The sequence below is a fragment of the Portunus trituberculatus genome, chromosome 40 (genome assembly GCF_017591435.1).
Source record: "Portunus trituberculatus isolate SZX2019 chromosome 40, ASM1759143v1, whole genome shotgun sequence".
NCBI lineage: Eukaryota > Metazoa > Arthropoda > Malacostraca > Decapoda > Portunidae > Portunus > Portunus trituberculatus.
Window position 1 is genome coordinate 4,825,001 of NC_059294.1, and position 17,500 is coordinate 4,842,500.

Genomic DNA, 17,500 nt, shown 5'->3' on the forward strand with positions numbered 1-17,500 from the left:
ATTTCTTTTAATCTCTCCTCATAGGTCATTTCTGCCAATTCCGGAACCATTTTTGTTGCCATTCTCTGCAATCTCTCCAACTTCCTTATATGCTTCTTTTTATAAGGGGACCAAACCACCCCAGCATATTCCAATCTTGGTCTAATTACCGTACTAATTAATTTCTTCATCATATCTTTATCCATATAATGAAAGGCTAATCCAATATTTCTAATCAAATTATATGTTTCTCCAAACATCTTGTCAATATGAGCCTCAAACTGCCCATGGTCTTGTATTATCACTCCCAAATCCTTTTCCTTTTCCACCTTTTTCAACACTACTCCTTCACCCATCTTATATGACCCTCTTGGCCGTCTTCCACTCTTCCCCATCTCCATTACATGACTTTTGCTCAGATTAAATTCCATCTCCCACCTCTTGCTCCACTCCCAAATCCTATCCAGATCTGCCTGTAAAATTTCACAATCTTCTTCACTCTTCACATACCTACACAACTTCGCATCATCCGCAAACAAATTAATATAACTGTTTACTCCTCTGGCATATCATTAATATAGACAAGGAAAAGTATTGGTGCCAGCACTGAACCTTGTGGGACTCCACTCTCCACCACCAACCAGTCCGACTTTGCATCCCTTATTACCGTTCTCATCTCCCTCCATCTCAAGTAGTTTTCCATCCACTTTAACACTTTTCCCTTCAGTCCTCCATAAATCTCTAATTTCCATAGCAGTCTCATGTGAGGTACCTTGTCAAAAGCTTTTTTAAATCCAAATATACACAGTCCATCCATCCTCTCTCTCTTGTATTTTGTCAACCACTCTTGAATAAAAGCTCAGTAGATTTGTTACACATGACCTCCCTTTCCTAAAGCCAAATTGATGATCCGATAATAACTTATGATCCTCCAGGAACCGTATCCAATATTTCTTTATCACCCTCTCACAAATCTTACCGACCACACTTGTTAAAGACACAGGTCTATAGTTAAGAGGCTCTTCCTTACTGCCTCCCTTATAAATGGGCACCACTTCAGCTCTTTTCCACTCTACCGGTACTTCCCCGGTTTCTAATGAGCACCTTATAATATCATATAATGGATCTATCAATTCTTCTCTACATTCCTTCAATAATTTGCCTGAAACTTCATCTGGTCCCATCGCTTTATCATCTTTAAGTTCCTCCAACATTTTATATAACTCCTTTTTAGGTATCTTAATGTCATCCATGTGCACATTTCCTTCTACATTCTGAGGCTTTACAAACATTGTTTCTTTAGTAAATACTTGTTGAAACCTATTATTTAGCAATTCCGCGATATTCTTAGGGTCATCTACTATCCCTTGCTCTCCTTTTAATCTTTCAATGGACTCTCTCTTTTTAAGTTTACCATTTATGAACCTGTAAAACAATTTTGGATGTTCCTTACTCTTGTCTACAATATCTTTTTCAAATTTTCTTTCTTCCTCCTCCTTACCCTCACATACTCATTTCTTGCCACTCTATAATTCTCCTTATTTAGTATATTCCTGCTCTTTTCCATCTTTTCCAAGCCACATCTCTCTTTTCTTTAGCCTTAACACAAGTTGCATTAAACCAATCCTTTCTTCCTTCCTCTCTCGGTTTATACTTTGGTACAAATTTCATAACTCCTTCTTTATAATATTTCATAAAAATCTCATATTTTTTTGCACTTCTCTGATTTGTAACATCTCCTCCCAATCTAATGTTCTGAAATAATTTTTCAAATTTTCTGTGTCCATCTTTCTATAATTCAATCTACCACTCCTGTATGTCTCATCTCTCCTTCGCTGTGTTATTGCCATCTGCATTTCCATAACCACATGATCACTCTTCCCAATGGACATTTATATTGTATATCCCCACATAGGTACACTTCTCGTGTTAACACCAAATCCAGTCTAGCCGGTTCATCATCTCCTCTATATCTAGTATTTTCTTTCACCCTCTGTTCCATCATATTTTCCATCATTAGATTAAGGAATCTCTCTCCCCATGCTTCCTCTCCAACACCACTTACTAGATTTTCCCAATCCACTTCTTTACAATTAAAATCTCCTACTAGTATCACCTTTCTTTTTCCAGTTAATACACTTTCCAAACTCTGTAAAGTATCCTTGATCATATTGTCGTATTCCTTAATGTCCAAGAATTTGTTTTAGGAGGTACATAGGTCACCATGATTATTAATTCTTTTCCATCACTTTTTAACCTTATGCTTATCACTTCTGCGTTGTTCTTCCCATACCAAACCTTATCCACATTTATCTCCTTCTTCGTCATAATCATAACTCCTCCTCCACCTTTACCCTCTCTATCCTTTCTCCATATATTATATTTATTATCCAAATTTACCTTTGTTTTTCATGTAATTTTGTCTCAGTCAAACACACTATATCAGGCTTCTCCACCATCATATAGTCTTGCAATTCCAATCTACTTGACAGTATCCCATCTATATTAGTATACATTACGGTCCACCCACTGCTCCCTCTAGGGGTTCCTCCGCATTCCTTCTTTCCACATACCACTTTCTGACTCTCTCTCTATAACTCTCCAAAAAAACTTTTCTTTTTCCTCTTCAGACCGCACATCATTTTTCCTTCTCGCCTCTTCCAACAATTCCTTATATCTTCTCCTCTCTTCCTCATTTCTATTTTTCTTACGTACACCTCTTTACAACCTTCTACCTCTCTTAATTTTGATGTTCTATATAAAATGTCCTCCGCAGATTGTTGTGACTTCAGTACTACTTTAATCGGTCTCCTTACTCCCTCCTTATACGGACCCAGTCTATGGATCTCTTCCACTTCTTCTTGTAGGTCTTTTTTTCATCATCATTTAGATTTTTGAACAGATCTCTTACCGTTTTAATTCTTCTTTAATTCTCTTAGGCTTATATGTTATATTTTGTTCTTTCATCCCAAATATTAACACACTCTTCTTCTTTTCTGCTATTTCTCTTATCAATGTTTCCTTATTCTTCATAACATTAACCAGTTCCTTAGACCTTTCTTTTTTGTCTTCATTCAACTGATCTTTAATTATTTCTTGTAATCCAACCATCTCAGCTTCCCTCGACTCAGTCCATTGTGTTTTCTTCAGTTCCCACTCCCTTTCAAACCTTTCACTTTGCTCACTGATCATTTCCTTAAAGTCATCTTTCTCCTTTACAACTTTCTCCATTTTCTCCTCCAACCGTCTCTTGTATTTTTCAACCTCCACTCTCAAGTGTGCATTCTCATCCACCAATCGTTTTTCATTTTCCTCCAGTCTCTTAACTCTTTCCTTCAAAGCCTTGCGGAATTCTCTATCCTGCTCCTCCTCACTCCTCTGAACTTTTAATTCCTTCACCAACTCCTCAAATTTCTTCTCTAGCATAACCAATCTTCCTTGCATTGTTGCTCCTGTTGAAGATGGACTCATGTTTTGACTGGCCACTTTTGGTTTTGCTCCCTGGGCCTCATCGGCATATTTTGAATTTGGTAACTTATTTCTTACAGGTCTATCCATTTCATTTCATTCTTCCTGGGAGCGTGTGGGTGTGTGGTGGTGTGCACTGGCGGCCAGGCCTGGTAGCTTTGTGTGTGTGGTGGGATGTGTGTGTGTGTGTGTGTGTTTCACTATTTGATCTGCTGCAGTGTGAGCGTGCGTGCGAGCGTGCGTGTTTGTGTGGAAGTTAAAGGCCAACAGTCCTGCGCATCAATGTGTCTGTGTGTGTTGTGAGCGTGCGTGCTTGTGTGGAAGTTAAAGGCCAACAGTCTTGCGCATCACTGTGTGTGTGTGTGTGTGTGTGTGTGTGTGTGTTTATTTACCTAATTGTATTTACCTATTTGTGTGTGTGTGTGTGTGTGTGTGTGTGTGTGTGTGTGTGTGTGTGTAATTCACTGTTTGATCTGCTGCAGTCTCTGACGAGACAGCCAGACGTTACCCTACGGAACGAGCTCAGAGCTCATTGTTTCCGATCTTGGGATAGGTCTGAGACCAGGCACACACCACACAGCGGGACAACAAGGTCACAACTCCTCGATTTACATCCCGTACCTACTCACTGCTAGGTGAACAGGGGCTACACGTGAAAGGAGACACACCCAAATATCTCCACTCGGCCGGGGAATCGAACCCCGGTCATCTGGCTTGTGAAGCCAGCACTCTAACCACTGAGCTACCGGGCCGTGTGTGTGTGTGTGTGTGTGTGTGTGTGTGTGTGTGTGACAGGTTTCTTATAGTTGTTATCTACAATGCAATTCTTTATTTACCTAATATTCATTTTGTTTACCCCGATGTTTTTAGTGTTATTTATTAGTTAATTAATTAATTATTTTATTTATGTTTTGATTACATATTTTTATTCATTTATTTATTTATTTTCTTTTTTTTCTTTTTCTGTGGCTCATATTCTCGCCTTGATGTCGAAGCAAGCCTGGGTTTCGATGATACAGGCGTTAAAAGTCACTAATATTTACTGAAATAATTGCCATCTTGTGACAGACTGAACTCTCTTTTACGGAACGTATGCAAATTTCTTAGATGCATTTTCTTTACGTTTATGTAGTTTTCTCAAATCACACATTTCTGCAAATGCTCTTGACGGCTATATTACTATTGTATGAGTGGTATTAGGAAACATAATACCAGTATAAAAAGAAAAAAATATCCTTATAATAGATTGTACGTGCAGTTTGATGTAATCGTGTGAATGTATAGGAAAGTTGTTACCTCTGGAGGTGTTTTTTCTTTCGGTTCACGTCCTTTTTGTGAAACGAATAGGTACATACGTTAAAAACATGCTCTCTAAGAACCGTTCTTAACTTGAATAATTATGAACACTTTAATATTCATTAGTCTGATTTTTTATTCTAATTTTCGTTGCATGATTTAATTTATGTAGATATATATATATATATATATATATATATATATATATATATATATATATATATATATATATATATATATATATAACTTATATCCACAACAGTGTCACATTTGAGTTGGCAGTGTGTAGCAATAATCACATTCCGAGACTACACCACCTTTGCTAAGGTATTATTCCTGGCAACATGATTTAAATATGATTGTGATGTGGACCTCGGTAAGTGGATGATGGGGTTTTGAAGGATGAGGGTTGATGGATTTAAGGGGGGAGTGAATCCTGCCAAGGAGGTTGAGGTGACGAGCCTTCTGACGGACGCAAGGATGATGAAGGAACTGATGTAGGGAATAATTCCATTTGGTATAACTTTAGATAAACAAGTGGGGTCTTTAGTCAAGTTGATCAGTAAACACTAGTGAGAAAATATGAGAACACAAGAACATAGTAAGACAAACTGCAAGAGGCCATCAAACCTACATGTGGCAGTTCCTGGACGTACAATGCATACTTACCTATTTCCATCACTATCTCTAACAATAAATCTGTGTAATCGTGCAAGAAAATGCATGCGTGTTACTAGTTTTATAATTAATGTTCTTAAAATATCCAGTTATGAAAGGCATCTTTTATGTAACTGGTTCTTCATTCTATACTTTTTTCTTTCTTTTTTTTTCTCTCCAGAATATTTCCTTAATTGTGTCCCGAAGCCGCGTCATTCCTTTTTATTCCTTTCCTGTTTATCTTTCACCTACTCTTTCTTTGCCTTTCTTGTTTCCCTAACCACTCCTTGCTTACGATTCTTCCCTATCCCCAAAGCCCTCTAGACTCCTTTCTCAATTGTTTAAGAGAGCAACACACACACACACACACACACACACACACACACACACACACACACACACACACACACACACACACACACACACAATGTGAGAGAGAGAGAGAGAGGGGAGGGGAGAGGAAAGTGGTAGTTACCAGAAAACTGAGGTCGATAAATATGTTGGTCTTACTATTACTTCAATTAGTACTATATTTGCGTGGGTTAAGCTTCCTTGCCACATTTTGGCGGGGCGCTCATATTGTTCTTATTGCTTCCCCGTTTTTTTTCTTCTTTTTATTATTTATTTATCCTTATCTTGAGGTAATTTTTCGAAGTGTTCATATGAAAATGATAGTGGTATTAAAGTAATAATCTTTTGAAAAATATGGAACAACCATGATTTATATAAATTTATCCAAGTGGCTATCGGCATGCCCCACGGCTCAGTTGAGGCATGCTGATAATCATACGAATGAATTCATATAATTAATGTTGATGTTTCTTCCACATTTCCCTATCGATATTTTGAAGATTTATACCAAAGTGTGACTGGAGATATTTGTAGAAATTACGGTCGAGTGTCAAGAACGAGTGCACTAGTCAGTTGGCCCGCTGAAGAGAGGAAGCAGAAACGTGACTTCTAGAAACGCTTAGCCTCCGACGAATATGGTAAGCTGTTTGTAGTAGAACGAGATTAAAGCAGAGCAAGACTTCCACCTTTCGACCTCTCTCTTCTACAACGTATCAGCAGGAATAGGTCAGAAAAGAACACCTTATTTTGTATAATACGAGGGTGTTATATGATATTGAAGTGAAAATTATAATGCTGAAAAACAAACAACAAACTGTGCTACTGTGTATACCATAATGAACCCAGGGTGAGTTGATCCTGAAGCCATACATACATACCCCTTGCCTTCCACTACTATCAGTGGAACAGCTGGGTTCTCGGTTCAACTTACTGCCACATCTTAAAATTTTTGGATTTAATGAAACTATTTTCTATAATTTGATCAATTAACTTATCCTTATGGGGATTTTCGAATAATGAAGAAGAAAGCAATAATATCAACATTTTAATTTTAAGAAGCTTTATGAAAACAAACAAACAATAGATGGGGACGTGATGCACATTAAGAAACATGTGAGTAAGCCTACCTAAATATTATTCGTATTTGTTTCCGCAAATTTTGTGAAGGGTTGATACATTCAGATAATTGTTTTCCTACTGATATTTTCGATAATTGACTAATTGGTAATGTAACTGAAAATATTTCGTAAAAGTTTAGTGACGCGGCAAGTATTTCACGAAATCGTGTATTATAGTATATTATAGTTGCCCAAGGGGAAGTGAGGAGATATGGGCGAAAACTATTAGTTGTAGAGAGAGAGAGAGAGAGAGAGAGAGAGAGAGAGAGACCATAAAATACATTTACGTATATGCTGAAATGATGACAAAGAGTTAGTGGACCAGATGTATGATTGAAGGACGAGGGCGTGACGGTTAAGGAAAGGAATGTGATGAACATATATTCGTGAAGGAGGCTAGATGGAAGGAAAGGAGCTGGAAAGAAAGGGAGAGACAGACTTTAGAGGAAGAGAAATGGTAATGTTCTGTCATCTTAGATCTTCATCGTGACGTTCTCTCTCTCTCTCTCTCTCTCTCTCTCTCTCTCTCTCTCTCTCTCTCTCTCTCTCTCTGTCATTTTTTTGCTCTGCATTTTTTTGTTAACGTCACCAGCATAGTCATTACCACTTTAACATTATCAATAGTAAAAGCAAAAACAACATAAACTACTACACTACTACTACTACTACTACTACTACTACTACTACTACTACTACTACTACTACTACTACACTGGCATTTCTGAGGAACTAAGTCTCTGCTTGTGCGCATCGCCAAGTCTCCTGTGTAACCTTTCCACCGTCCATCACCTTAGTAATAATTTCGTTCGCAGCGTTGTATTGGGTGTGATGACCTTCCTACCAGTGACTCCTCCTGGCATTTTGCACAACGTCTGTTCCTCGCCAGTCTCATGCTTAGCCCTTCTCGTCTTTCAGGTTGCCAGGCTGCCCACGTTTTGGGGTTGTGATTCTGTTTATACCCACCGCGATTCTGCTGCATTTCACAACCTTTGTAGCTTTTTAGTACATGCATATACTCTCTCTCTCTCTCTCTCTCTCTCTCTCTCTCTCTCTCTCTCTCTCTCTCTCTCTCTCTCTCTCTCTCTCTCTCTCTCTCTCGAAGTTCTAGATTGAACGGAAAAAGACATGGGAAAAAACATCCTCCATAGTGTAAGATGATAGTGATGGGAATTTCAGCAATGTTGGTGGTGATGTATAGGAGATAGTGGTGGGCCAATAGTTTTACCATAATAGCTATCTTACTACTACTGCTGCTGCTGCTGCTGCTGCTGCTGCTGCTGCTGCTGCTACTATTACTAGAAGACGGCGGCGGCAGCGGCGCGGCTGTTGTTGTTGCTGCTGCTGCTGCTGCTGCTGCTGCTGCTGCTGCTGCTGCTACTACTACTACTACTACTACTACTACTACTACTACTACTACTACTACTACTACTACTGATGATGATGATGATGTAGATGATGATAATAATAATGATAATGATATTAATGCTACTATTATTATCACCAGTACTACTACCACTTACCTCTAGTACCTCTAGATACTACTGCTCAAATATGAAACTCAAAACGCTGTAGTGTTAGCGCTTGAAAGAAATGCATCCAAGTATCTATATGTCTTCGGGAAGAGATGCAACAAAAGGATGCTTATTATACAGATGCATATGACACACACACATAGAGAGAGAGAGAGAGAGAGAGAGAGAGAGAGAGAGAGAGAGAGAGAGAGAGAGAGAGAGAGGAGGGGGGATAGGGGGGGTTAGTCGTAAAAAGGTAGTTTGATGTAATACATGCGCATAAAGAGTGTGTATTCGGAATGTATAGTGATACAATGAATTAAATTATTCTGAAACACTTCTGCGTCGTACCTTCACAACCTTCAAAAGACTCTAGTTGAAATTATACGAGTTCTTAAGGATGTTTTTTTTTTTATGGTACAATGACAGATTAACGAGATTGCTATATTACTAACAGGAGAAACACTTGAGAACCTAGATAATCCTCTTTGTGGCCTTTGCAAATAGTCAAGATGTGAAAGCAAAGCATTTCAGAATACAGATCAATGCGGCAATATAGGTGAAAGACTTAGTATTCGAGAAGTTGTTACGTTCACTGGAATTCTATTGATTCACGAATATATCACTATTTTCATCACCATTGCCGCTTTTTCTTCCTTGTCAATTACTTACTCTTCCTCCTCTCCCTCCTCGTCTTCTTCCTTTTCGTCCTTCTCTCTCTTTCTCTTCTTTCCCCTTCTCTCTCCTCCCCCTCGATAATCGTAACGTGGGAAGCAGACTAACTAAGGGCACAATAAAAGAAAAAAAATGTAGGAAAGTCCGCTAAATTGTTGTTCCTTAAAAGTAAAACAATAAAAAACCCGAACGGTTTTGCCAATATTACCTCGGAGGTGTTATGATACTATTAAAGTGCTCAGGTAATGAGAAGGGACGTAACTGAATCAGACAAACAGTTCCAAAAGTAACTAGTGTGAAGGAGGTGCAGAAGTGAAGGTACTGGAACATAACCCGCCCTCCCGCTTTACATACGGGGAACCGCACTCTCACAAGGACGGACTAGGTAGGTAGTACCAGTATGGAATTAGCATACTCCACGTAAAAGCCAAGGTGAGGAAGTGGGGGCGATTTTCTGGTGGATTAAGATTAAGTGTTCATAAAAAGGAATGAGTGAATAAATAAGTAAAAATAAGAAATGATAGATGAAATATTGCAGTGAGAAAACATAGGTTAAAAGTGGCGTTGTAAATATAATGTAAGGATGTAATAATGAAATGAAGCAGGAGGACGATGAGGAAGAGGATCAAAAGGAAAATTATAATAAGAGACTTAGGAAAGAGACAACCGATATTTGGTGTTTCATTCCGCTTGAATATTTATCACGGTTAATCCCAAGAGAGAGAGAGAGAGAGAGAGAGAGATTGACTGCCATGTATAGGCCTAGCTGCCTCTTGCAGCTTCCCTCTTTTCTTATGTTCTTATGTATGTTCTTATGAGAGAGTGAGTGAGTGAGTGCACCCGCGCGCTTGGTGTGTGTCTGTGTGTGTGTGTGTTTTTTAGAGAGAGAGAGAGAGAGAGAGAGAGAGAGAGAGAGAGAGAGAGTGCGCGCGCGCTTGGGGTGTGTGTGTGTGTGTGTGTGTGTGTGTGAGAGAGAGAGAGAGAGAGAGAGAGAGAGAGAGAGAGAGAGAGAGAGAGGAATGCAGTAGATTAATTTCTTTTTTTTAACCAAGGTGAAAAAAAGTCACTTTTGTCACGCAAGAGTCGGGCATCAACAGAATGGTCTGCGTGGAGATGCTCTTCTTTTCCTCCCCGCTTCCTCCTCTTCCTCTTTAATTGGTCTGCGTAGGATTCTTTCTTCCTCCTCCCCCTCCTCTTCCTCCTCTTTTTATTGGTCTGCATGGAATTCTTTAGTATTTTTTCCCTCCCCTTCCTTTTATTCTTCTTCCTCTTTAATTGGTTTGTTGGTGATTCTCAACTCTCCCCTTTTCCTTTTTCTTCCTCTTCCTTCTTTCTCTTTCTGTTATAGTATCCTTGTGATTCTTTCCTCTATTCTTTCCCCTCCTCCTCCTACTCTTTTATTGGTCTGCGTGGGATTCTCTTGTCTTGCTCCTTCTCCTCCTCCTAGCTCTTTGATCAGTGTTAGATTCTCTCTTCTTCGTTTTGCTCTTTCATTGGTCTGCGTAGTTTCTTCTCTCATCCTGCCCTTCCTCTTTCATTGGTTGGTGTGAGATTGTGTATTCTTTCTCATCTCTCCCCCGCTTCCTCTTCCTATTCCTCTCATTGGTCGGCTTGTGATTTTATCTTTTCTTTCCCTCCTTCACTTCCTCTTCCTCTTTCAGCCTATACATACATATAGTGAAACCGTTTCAAAATAGATGAGTAAAATATTACAATGTATGGAAAGCGAAAGGAAAATTGAAAAATAAGGGAAGTAAAGATAAGAAAGAGCACGCCTTGAAAACCAGAGGAAAGGCATGAGAGCAGAGGGAGGAAAGGAGGTAGGATTGGGTGTGTAAGGAGCGCAGATATTCCAGGGGAGGGGAAGTTGGGGGAGAAGAGAGAAGTGGGAGAAGAGAGAAGAAGGGGGGGGGAGAGCCTCTTTCTCGGCAGGGTGACTAAGACACGTGGGGGAGTGTGGGGCGGAGGTGACGTCTGCGGGAGGCACATGAGTAGAATGGGAGGAAGGAGGAGGTATGCTGGGGTTGGAGGGAGGAAGGGGTAGGGAATGGGCTCCTGAAGTGTTCCTGGTGTGACATTTTTAGGCGTCTGCGCGAGCTGCCAGGTGAGGAGCCCTACCAGACAAAGGGAGGGGCAGAGGGGTCTGAAGAAGCAACAAGGGAAGAGGGAGGAGGTGGTCTTCTAATCCCCCCTGCCCTCCTTCCCCACTACCATTACCTAACACTGTCCCCATCATCACCGCCAGTAGTCGAGGTGTCGGTAGAGGTAGCGGCCGCGGCAGTGCTAGTGAAGGTAACCGAGGTGCTGAACGAGGAGAGTCACTAGCCAAGTGGAACCAGCTCTATTGTGGGAAACCAGTCAGCAGCAAACCCCCTTCCTTCTCCACAAGCTCTTGCCTCCTCCTCCTTCCTCCTTCCCTCCCTCCTCGTCCCCAGTTACCCCCTCCCCCTCAAGTGTGTCGTGGGGCCCTGCACCTTCCTGGCCCGTCTTAGCGTCACAGTGGTTCACGTTGCCCTCTCCTCAAGATGGTGTAGTGTCTCGTCCTCGTAACTCCCGTCGTTGTCCTCGCGTTGCCTGTGACAAGTTTGTGTGTCCCTCCTGGAGACGCCCATAAGGTTGGTCTTGACTTGTTTTGTTTACAGACTCTTGTCATAGTATTAGCTGCGGCGTTGCCAAATCGGCGTCATCGCTAGTGTTGCGGCGACTCTTCCCCTCTTACTTAACTGAGACACGCATTGTAGCATACACTGAATAAGCCTGTACACTGTCCCCGAGAGGTAGCAAGCAAGTGATGTGGTGAAATAACCTTGCCAGCACGGCCATTAAGCTCAATGTGTGTTAGGGATTCCTCCTTACATTTCGTAGTAGCTTACTCCAATGCGTGAGAGTGCCATTGAATGAGTGGGGGAGGTGCCCTTTACTTGTTATTGAAATATTTTTATACCAGACTTCAAATCGAAGGGAAAGAGCTTCGGGTATCTTTATTCTATTCAGTAAATCTATATAAACATGAATAGATACTAGAAATATAAATGTAAAGAAGGGAAATGGCGAAACGACATTTTGAAGGTGAGAGTGTATTCCCCTTACGCTGGGCGAGTCCACTATACCAGCTGTTCGTACTCGCAGCGCCTGGGTGAATGAGGACCAGTTGTAGTATCGCCAGACGCCAGTCGGGACGAGAGACATGCGCGCTGCGGCTTTCCCTAGTATTCGGCCATTTTTGGTTCATGGTGATAATAAATAAGTGTCATGGTAAACAAAATACAGTCAGAGTGAGTGAAATGATGTTCTTTATTGAAAGTTGAGTTGGTAAAATGCTGTAGAAATGGCAGGAAGTAAGTGAGGAAGACAGCTTTCAGGCAAAAACACGGGAGCGTAACCTGACCGAGCTGCAGAGAGGATTTAAAGTGATCGCATCAGTTCCCTACCAATTTTGCCGCGGAGAAAAATATGATCAACCAGCTACGATACGTTACGAGAAAGCTTCAAGGTCAAACTTTAAATGAGGCCCCAGAGAACGGCGGAAAGGTGAGTTTGAGAGGCTAGAAGAGGACATTAAAGCGAGGGAGCCTGGCAAGGGGCGGCTGGAGGTGGCGGCAGCGGCGGGCGGCAGTTTGTGAGGCGGGCTGCCATGTTGGATGCCTAGTACAAAGAAACTTGTCATTTTATGTCCCTGCTCGCTCGCCCTTGCTTTGCGGACCTTATGTACCGTGCGTGACGCTGTAGGATATGCCTATGCTCATGTGGTACAGGTAGATGCCCGCTGGGAATGATTAATGGTTAGGAATAAAAGGAATGAAAAAAAAAGACGAGTGTGCGCGAAAATATCGGATGGGTCTAGCTATGGCTCGCCCAAAGATCCAGTGTTTCAATGAAATTATTTCTGACTACATGGTATTAGCATCTCTATTCCTCGCCGCGTAGCATTTTATGAGGTCTGCAGTGGCCAGGGATTTGAAGGTTATGGCGTTAAGTTAGAAGGACGAAAGGCGGGGAAGAGGCGAATGGCTGTAGGTGGTAGTGGTGGCAGAGGAGGCGGCTCTGGCTGTGTTGTTGTGAGGCCCGCCCTTGTAAAATCATTAGAAGTCACCGTCTTTGGGTGTCTCTCCTTGTTTATTTTCTGCTAGGTATTTGTATGGTGGGACGTGTGGGAGAAGGTGTTAGCATTCTATTTGTACAGGGCTGGTCCTGTGGACTCAGTTTTCGACTTAGTGTTTACATTATTTTAATGATGAGCATGTGCAGTGCTGTGGGAGGTTTGTTTATAGAAAAAAAAATCAGCTATCGACACACACACACACACACACACACACACACACACACACACACACACACACACACACACACACACACACACACACACACATCTGGAGTGACATAAGTATTGTCTCATAAACAACATTTAATGAGAGAGAGAGAGAGAGAGAGAGAGAGAGAGAGAGAGAGAGAGAGAGAGAGAGTAGTAATCTGTGAACAATTTTTGTTATCGACCCACACACGTGAACCATACTAATGCGAGTATATCGATCCTCGTATGCACCTTTACTCCGCAGCGTCCGGGGTCAGGGGAAGGGGCGGTGAAGAGGAAGATACCATCAGAATTGAGGGAGGGGGCGGGCGGGGGAAGAGGTGTGTGTGTGTGTGTGTGTGTGTGTGTGTGTGAAGGTATGCACGATCGTAATGTGATGTAAGAGTGGAAAGTAGTTTGATGATTAAAAAAAAAAAATGTTTGGATGCTATTGTCTATTCGTTTTTTTTTTTTTATCAATACGATAATTTTCTTTTCTTATTTTCTATATCACTTTCTTTTCTGGTATTTTTGTTTTCCTCTCCCTGACTCTTTTCTTTCCTCCGCATACCTGCCTATCCACATTCTTCCTGCCACACTCTTTCCTCTCCTTCTGGCTTCTCCGCTCTACAGCAAAACATTTTAAACCTCAGGGTCACAACACATTTTACCACCCTCATCATCATCATCACCATCACCACCACCACCACCACCACCACCATCATCATCATTATCATCATCACTACTGTAGTTTCACGTTATGTTAGAAGCGATAGTCCAATATCTACCATTTCCTTTTATTCATACTCAACAATTACCGCTGGTACAACCTTGACTGCTACAGCGTGCTAGCACCAGAACTAAAATGAGCAGCTGCATCACCACCACCACTACCACCACTTAACGGTGATATTACTCCTTTGCCTTCCCCACAGCCGTCAACACGACTTCCACTTTGTAATGGCCCTGAAACCTTGCTACGTAGGCCATTACGTGAGGTTATTTTTTTCATTATTGTTGGGTATTTTTTTTTATATATTTTTTTATAATTATTTTTAAAACTACTACAAAACGACATACAATCTCTCTCTCTCTCTCTCTCTCTCTCTCTCTCTCTCTCTCTCTCTCTCTCTCTCTCTCTCTCTCTCTCTCTCTCTCTCTATCTCTATATATATATATATATATATATATATATATATATATATATATATATATATATATATATATCCAGCTACTTGGCAATCCTTGCACCCCCAACCACCCCGCCACACACACACGCCCGGTAGCTCAGTGGTTAGATCGCTGGCTTCACAAGCCAGAGGACCGGGATTCGATTCCCCGGCCGGGTGGAGATATTTGGGTGTGTCTCCTTTCACGTGTAGCCCCTGTTCACCTAGCAGTGAGTAGGTACGGGATGTAAATCGAGGAGTTGTGACCTTGTTGTCCCGGTGTGTGGTGTGTGCCTGGTCTCAGGCCTATCCGAAGATCGGAAATAATGAGCTCTGAGCTCGTTCCGTAGGGTAACGTCTGGCTGTCTCGTCAGAGACTGCCGCAGATCAAACAGTGAACACACACACACACACACACACACACACACACACACACACACACACACACACACACACACACCGCGTAGTGTAGTGGTTAACACGCTCGACTCACAATCGAGAGGGCCGGGCTCGAATCCCGGTAAGCGGCGAGGCAAATGGGTAAGTCTCTTAATGTGTGGCCCCTGTTCACCTAGCAGTAAATAGGTACGGGATGTAACTCGAGGGGTTGTGGCCTCGCTTTCCCGGTGTGTGGAGTGTTATGTGGTCTCAGTCCTACCCGAAGATCGGTCTATGAGCTTTGAGCTCGCTCCGTAATGGGGAAGACTGTCTGGGTGACCAGGAGGCGACCGAGGTGAATCACACACACACACACACACACACACACACACACACACACACACACACACACACACACACACACACACACGGCCCGGTAGCTCAGTGGTTAGAGCGCTGGCTTCACAAGCCAGATAACCGGGGTTAGATTCCCCGGCCGGGTGGAGATATTTGGGTGTGTCTCCTTTCACGTGTAGCCCCTGTTCACCTAACAGTGAGTAGGTACGAGATGTAAATCGAGGAGTTGTGACCTTGTTGTCCCGGTGTGTGGTGTGTGCCTGGTCTCAGACCTATCCCAAGATCGGAAATAATGAGCTCTGAGCTCGTTCCGTAGGGTAACGTCTGGCTGTCTCGTCAGAGACTGCAGCAGATCAAACAGTGAATTACACACACACGACTCACAATTGAGAGGGCCGGGTTTGAGTCCCGGGAGCGGCGAGGCAAATGGGCAAGCCTTTTAAATGTGTGGCCCCTGTTCACCTAGCAGTAAATAGATACGGGATGTAACTCGAGGGGTTGTGGCCTCGCTTTCCCGGTGTGTGGAGTGTTTTGTGGTCTCAGTCCTACCCGAAGATCGGTCTATGAGCTCTGAGCTCGCTCCGTAATAGGGGAGATTGACTGGATGACCAGCAGACGACCGAGGTGAATTACACACACACACACACACACACACACACACACACACACACACACACACACACACACACACACACGTGGACTAGAAACATGCCGTAAAAAATATCAGTCGTGTATTTTTTTTTTTCGTTTTCTTGATCTAAATAGAAAGTCACATCTTTATTATTATTATTATTATCATTATTATTATTATTATTATTGATCTGAATAATAATTCGGTAATGCTTTCAAACCACACAGAGAGACCCTTTTGATTATGCAGATATGCAATAATTACATACAACTTATACCTGTCTAAGAGAAGAACTGTTTAAAATGCCAGGAAATACGATGGTGATGATCTTGGTGATGATCATGTTAGTATTAAGGCGGGTTGACACGTGCTAATTTGCGATTGGAATTTAACGTACGTAGAGTTTCCGACTCATCTCTTTTAGTCGGAAAGTGTCAGACGTAGCGCCTGGAAAGTATCGACTAGTTGACACCTTGGCGGGAAGTGAATGTAAACAAACAGCTACCCACCAAGATGTCCTCCTCCAGTGACGATGCTAAAGCTGTGGTTGCTCTTCTTTTGGCGCACCGGAAGAGTCAGCAGATAAGAAAATGCCTGTGGATGACGTACCTGGCTAAGTAGAAGGAAAGAAAAGAGTACCGTATCTACCGCACTCAAAATTAGCCTACATTTGTTATAAGAAAATTGTTAATTTTAAGACTGCACAGTTGCGATCAAGTTAAATCCTGACGTCTTCAAATCTCACCTCCAACAACACCCTGCGTTGAGGGAAACAGTTGCTGTACAGTGGCAGCTTTTTCGTCGAACGACGATTTGCGAAGTTTTTTTTTTTTTTTTTTTTTTTTATCTGGGGTCCCAGATGTGTTCTTTTTCCCTCACCAACTCTAACATCTTTATATCTGGAGTCCACAATTTCAAAGCTCACTCCGTGACTTCATGACGTAAATAAAGTCGCAAATCACTAGCAAGACAAACATGTTGGGTGTTGATTTGCAACTGCTTTTTCAGTCGCTAGGCACCGATTTTGAGTCGGAAACTCTACCTACGTATAATTTCTGTCGCAAATTGGCGCGTGTGAACCCGCCTTTATTATTGTTGTTGTTGTTGTTGTTATTATTATTATTATTATTATTATTATTATTATTATTATTATTATTATTATTATTATTATTATTATTATTAGTAGTAGTAGTAGTAGTAGTAGTAATATTAGTAACAGTAAGACCTGCCTTTAGTAATAGTAGTAGTAGTAGTAGTAGTAGTATATAATAGCAGTAGCAGTAGCAGTAGTACCCGCCTTTAGTAGTTGTAGTAGTAATAGTAATAGTAGTGGTGGTAGTAGCAGTAGCAGTAGCAGTGGCAGTAGTACCCACCTATAGTAGTAGAAGGAGTAGTGGTAGTGGTAGTAGTAGTAGTAGTAGTAGTAGTAGTAGTGGTAGCATTAGTAGTGGTAGTATTAGTACCCGCCTTTAGTAGTAGTAGTAGTAGTAGTAGGGAGTTGAAATAATTCAATAATAGTTTAGTAGGTAGCAATACCGTAGTAGAGATCGCATTGGCGGTGACAGCGGTGGTGATAGTAATAGTGATGATGGCGGTGACGTAGACGGTGATAGTAGAAG

General features: G+C 41.7%; 1 protein-coding gene across 7 annotated transcripts in view; it reads left to right on the top strand.

The window, feature by feature from the left end:
* The window catches only part of LOC123516110 (AT-rich interactive domain-containing protein 1B-like), a 133,942-nt gene that overhangs the window by 29,490 nt on the left and 86,952 nt on the right, over positions 1–17,500 (top strand). The window contains exon 1 of one of the 7 annotated variants that reach the window (XM_045275216.1): positions 11,133–11,670. The exons of 2 other annotated variants lie outside the window; for them this stretch is intronic. Coding sequence is in view for 1 of the 5 variants with exons in the window: in XM_045275211.1 (XP_045131146.1) it covers positions 12,509–12,586 (78 nt within the window). In the remaining 4 variants the exon portion in view is untranslated. Of the gene's footprint in view, positions 1–11,132; positions 11,671–12,199; positions 12,587–17,500 lie in introns of those variants that run through there. 4 more of the 7 variants (XM_045275217.1, XM_045275213.1, XM_045275211.1 and 1 more) reach the window with 4 other exon arrangements.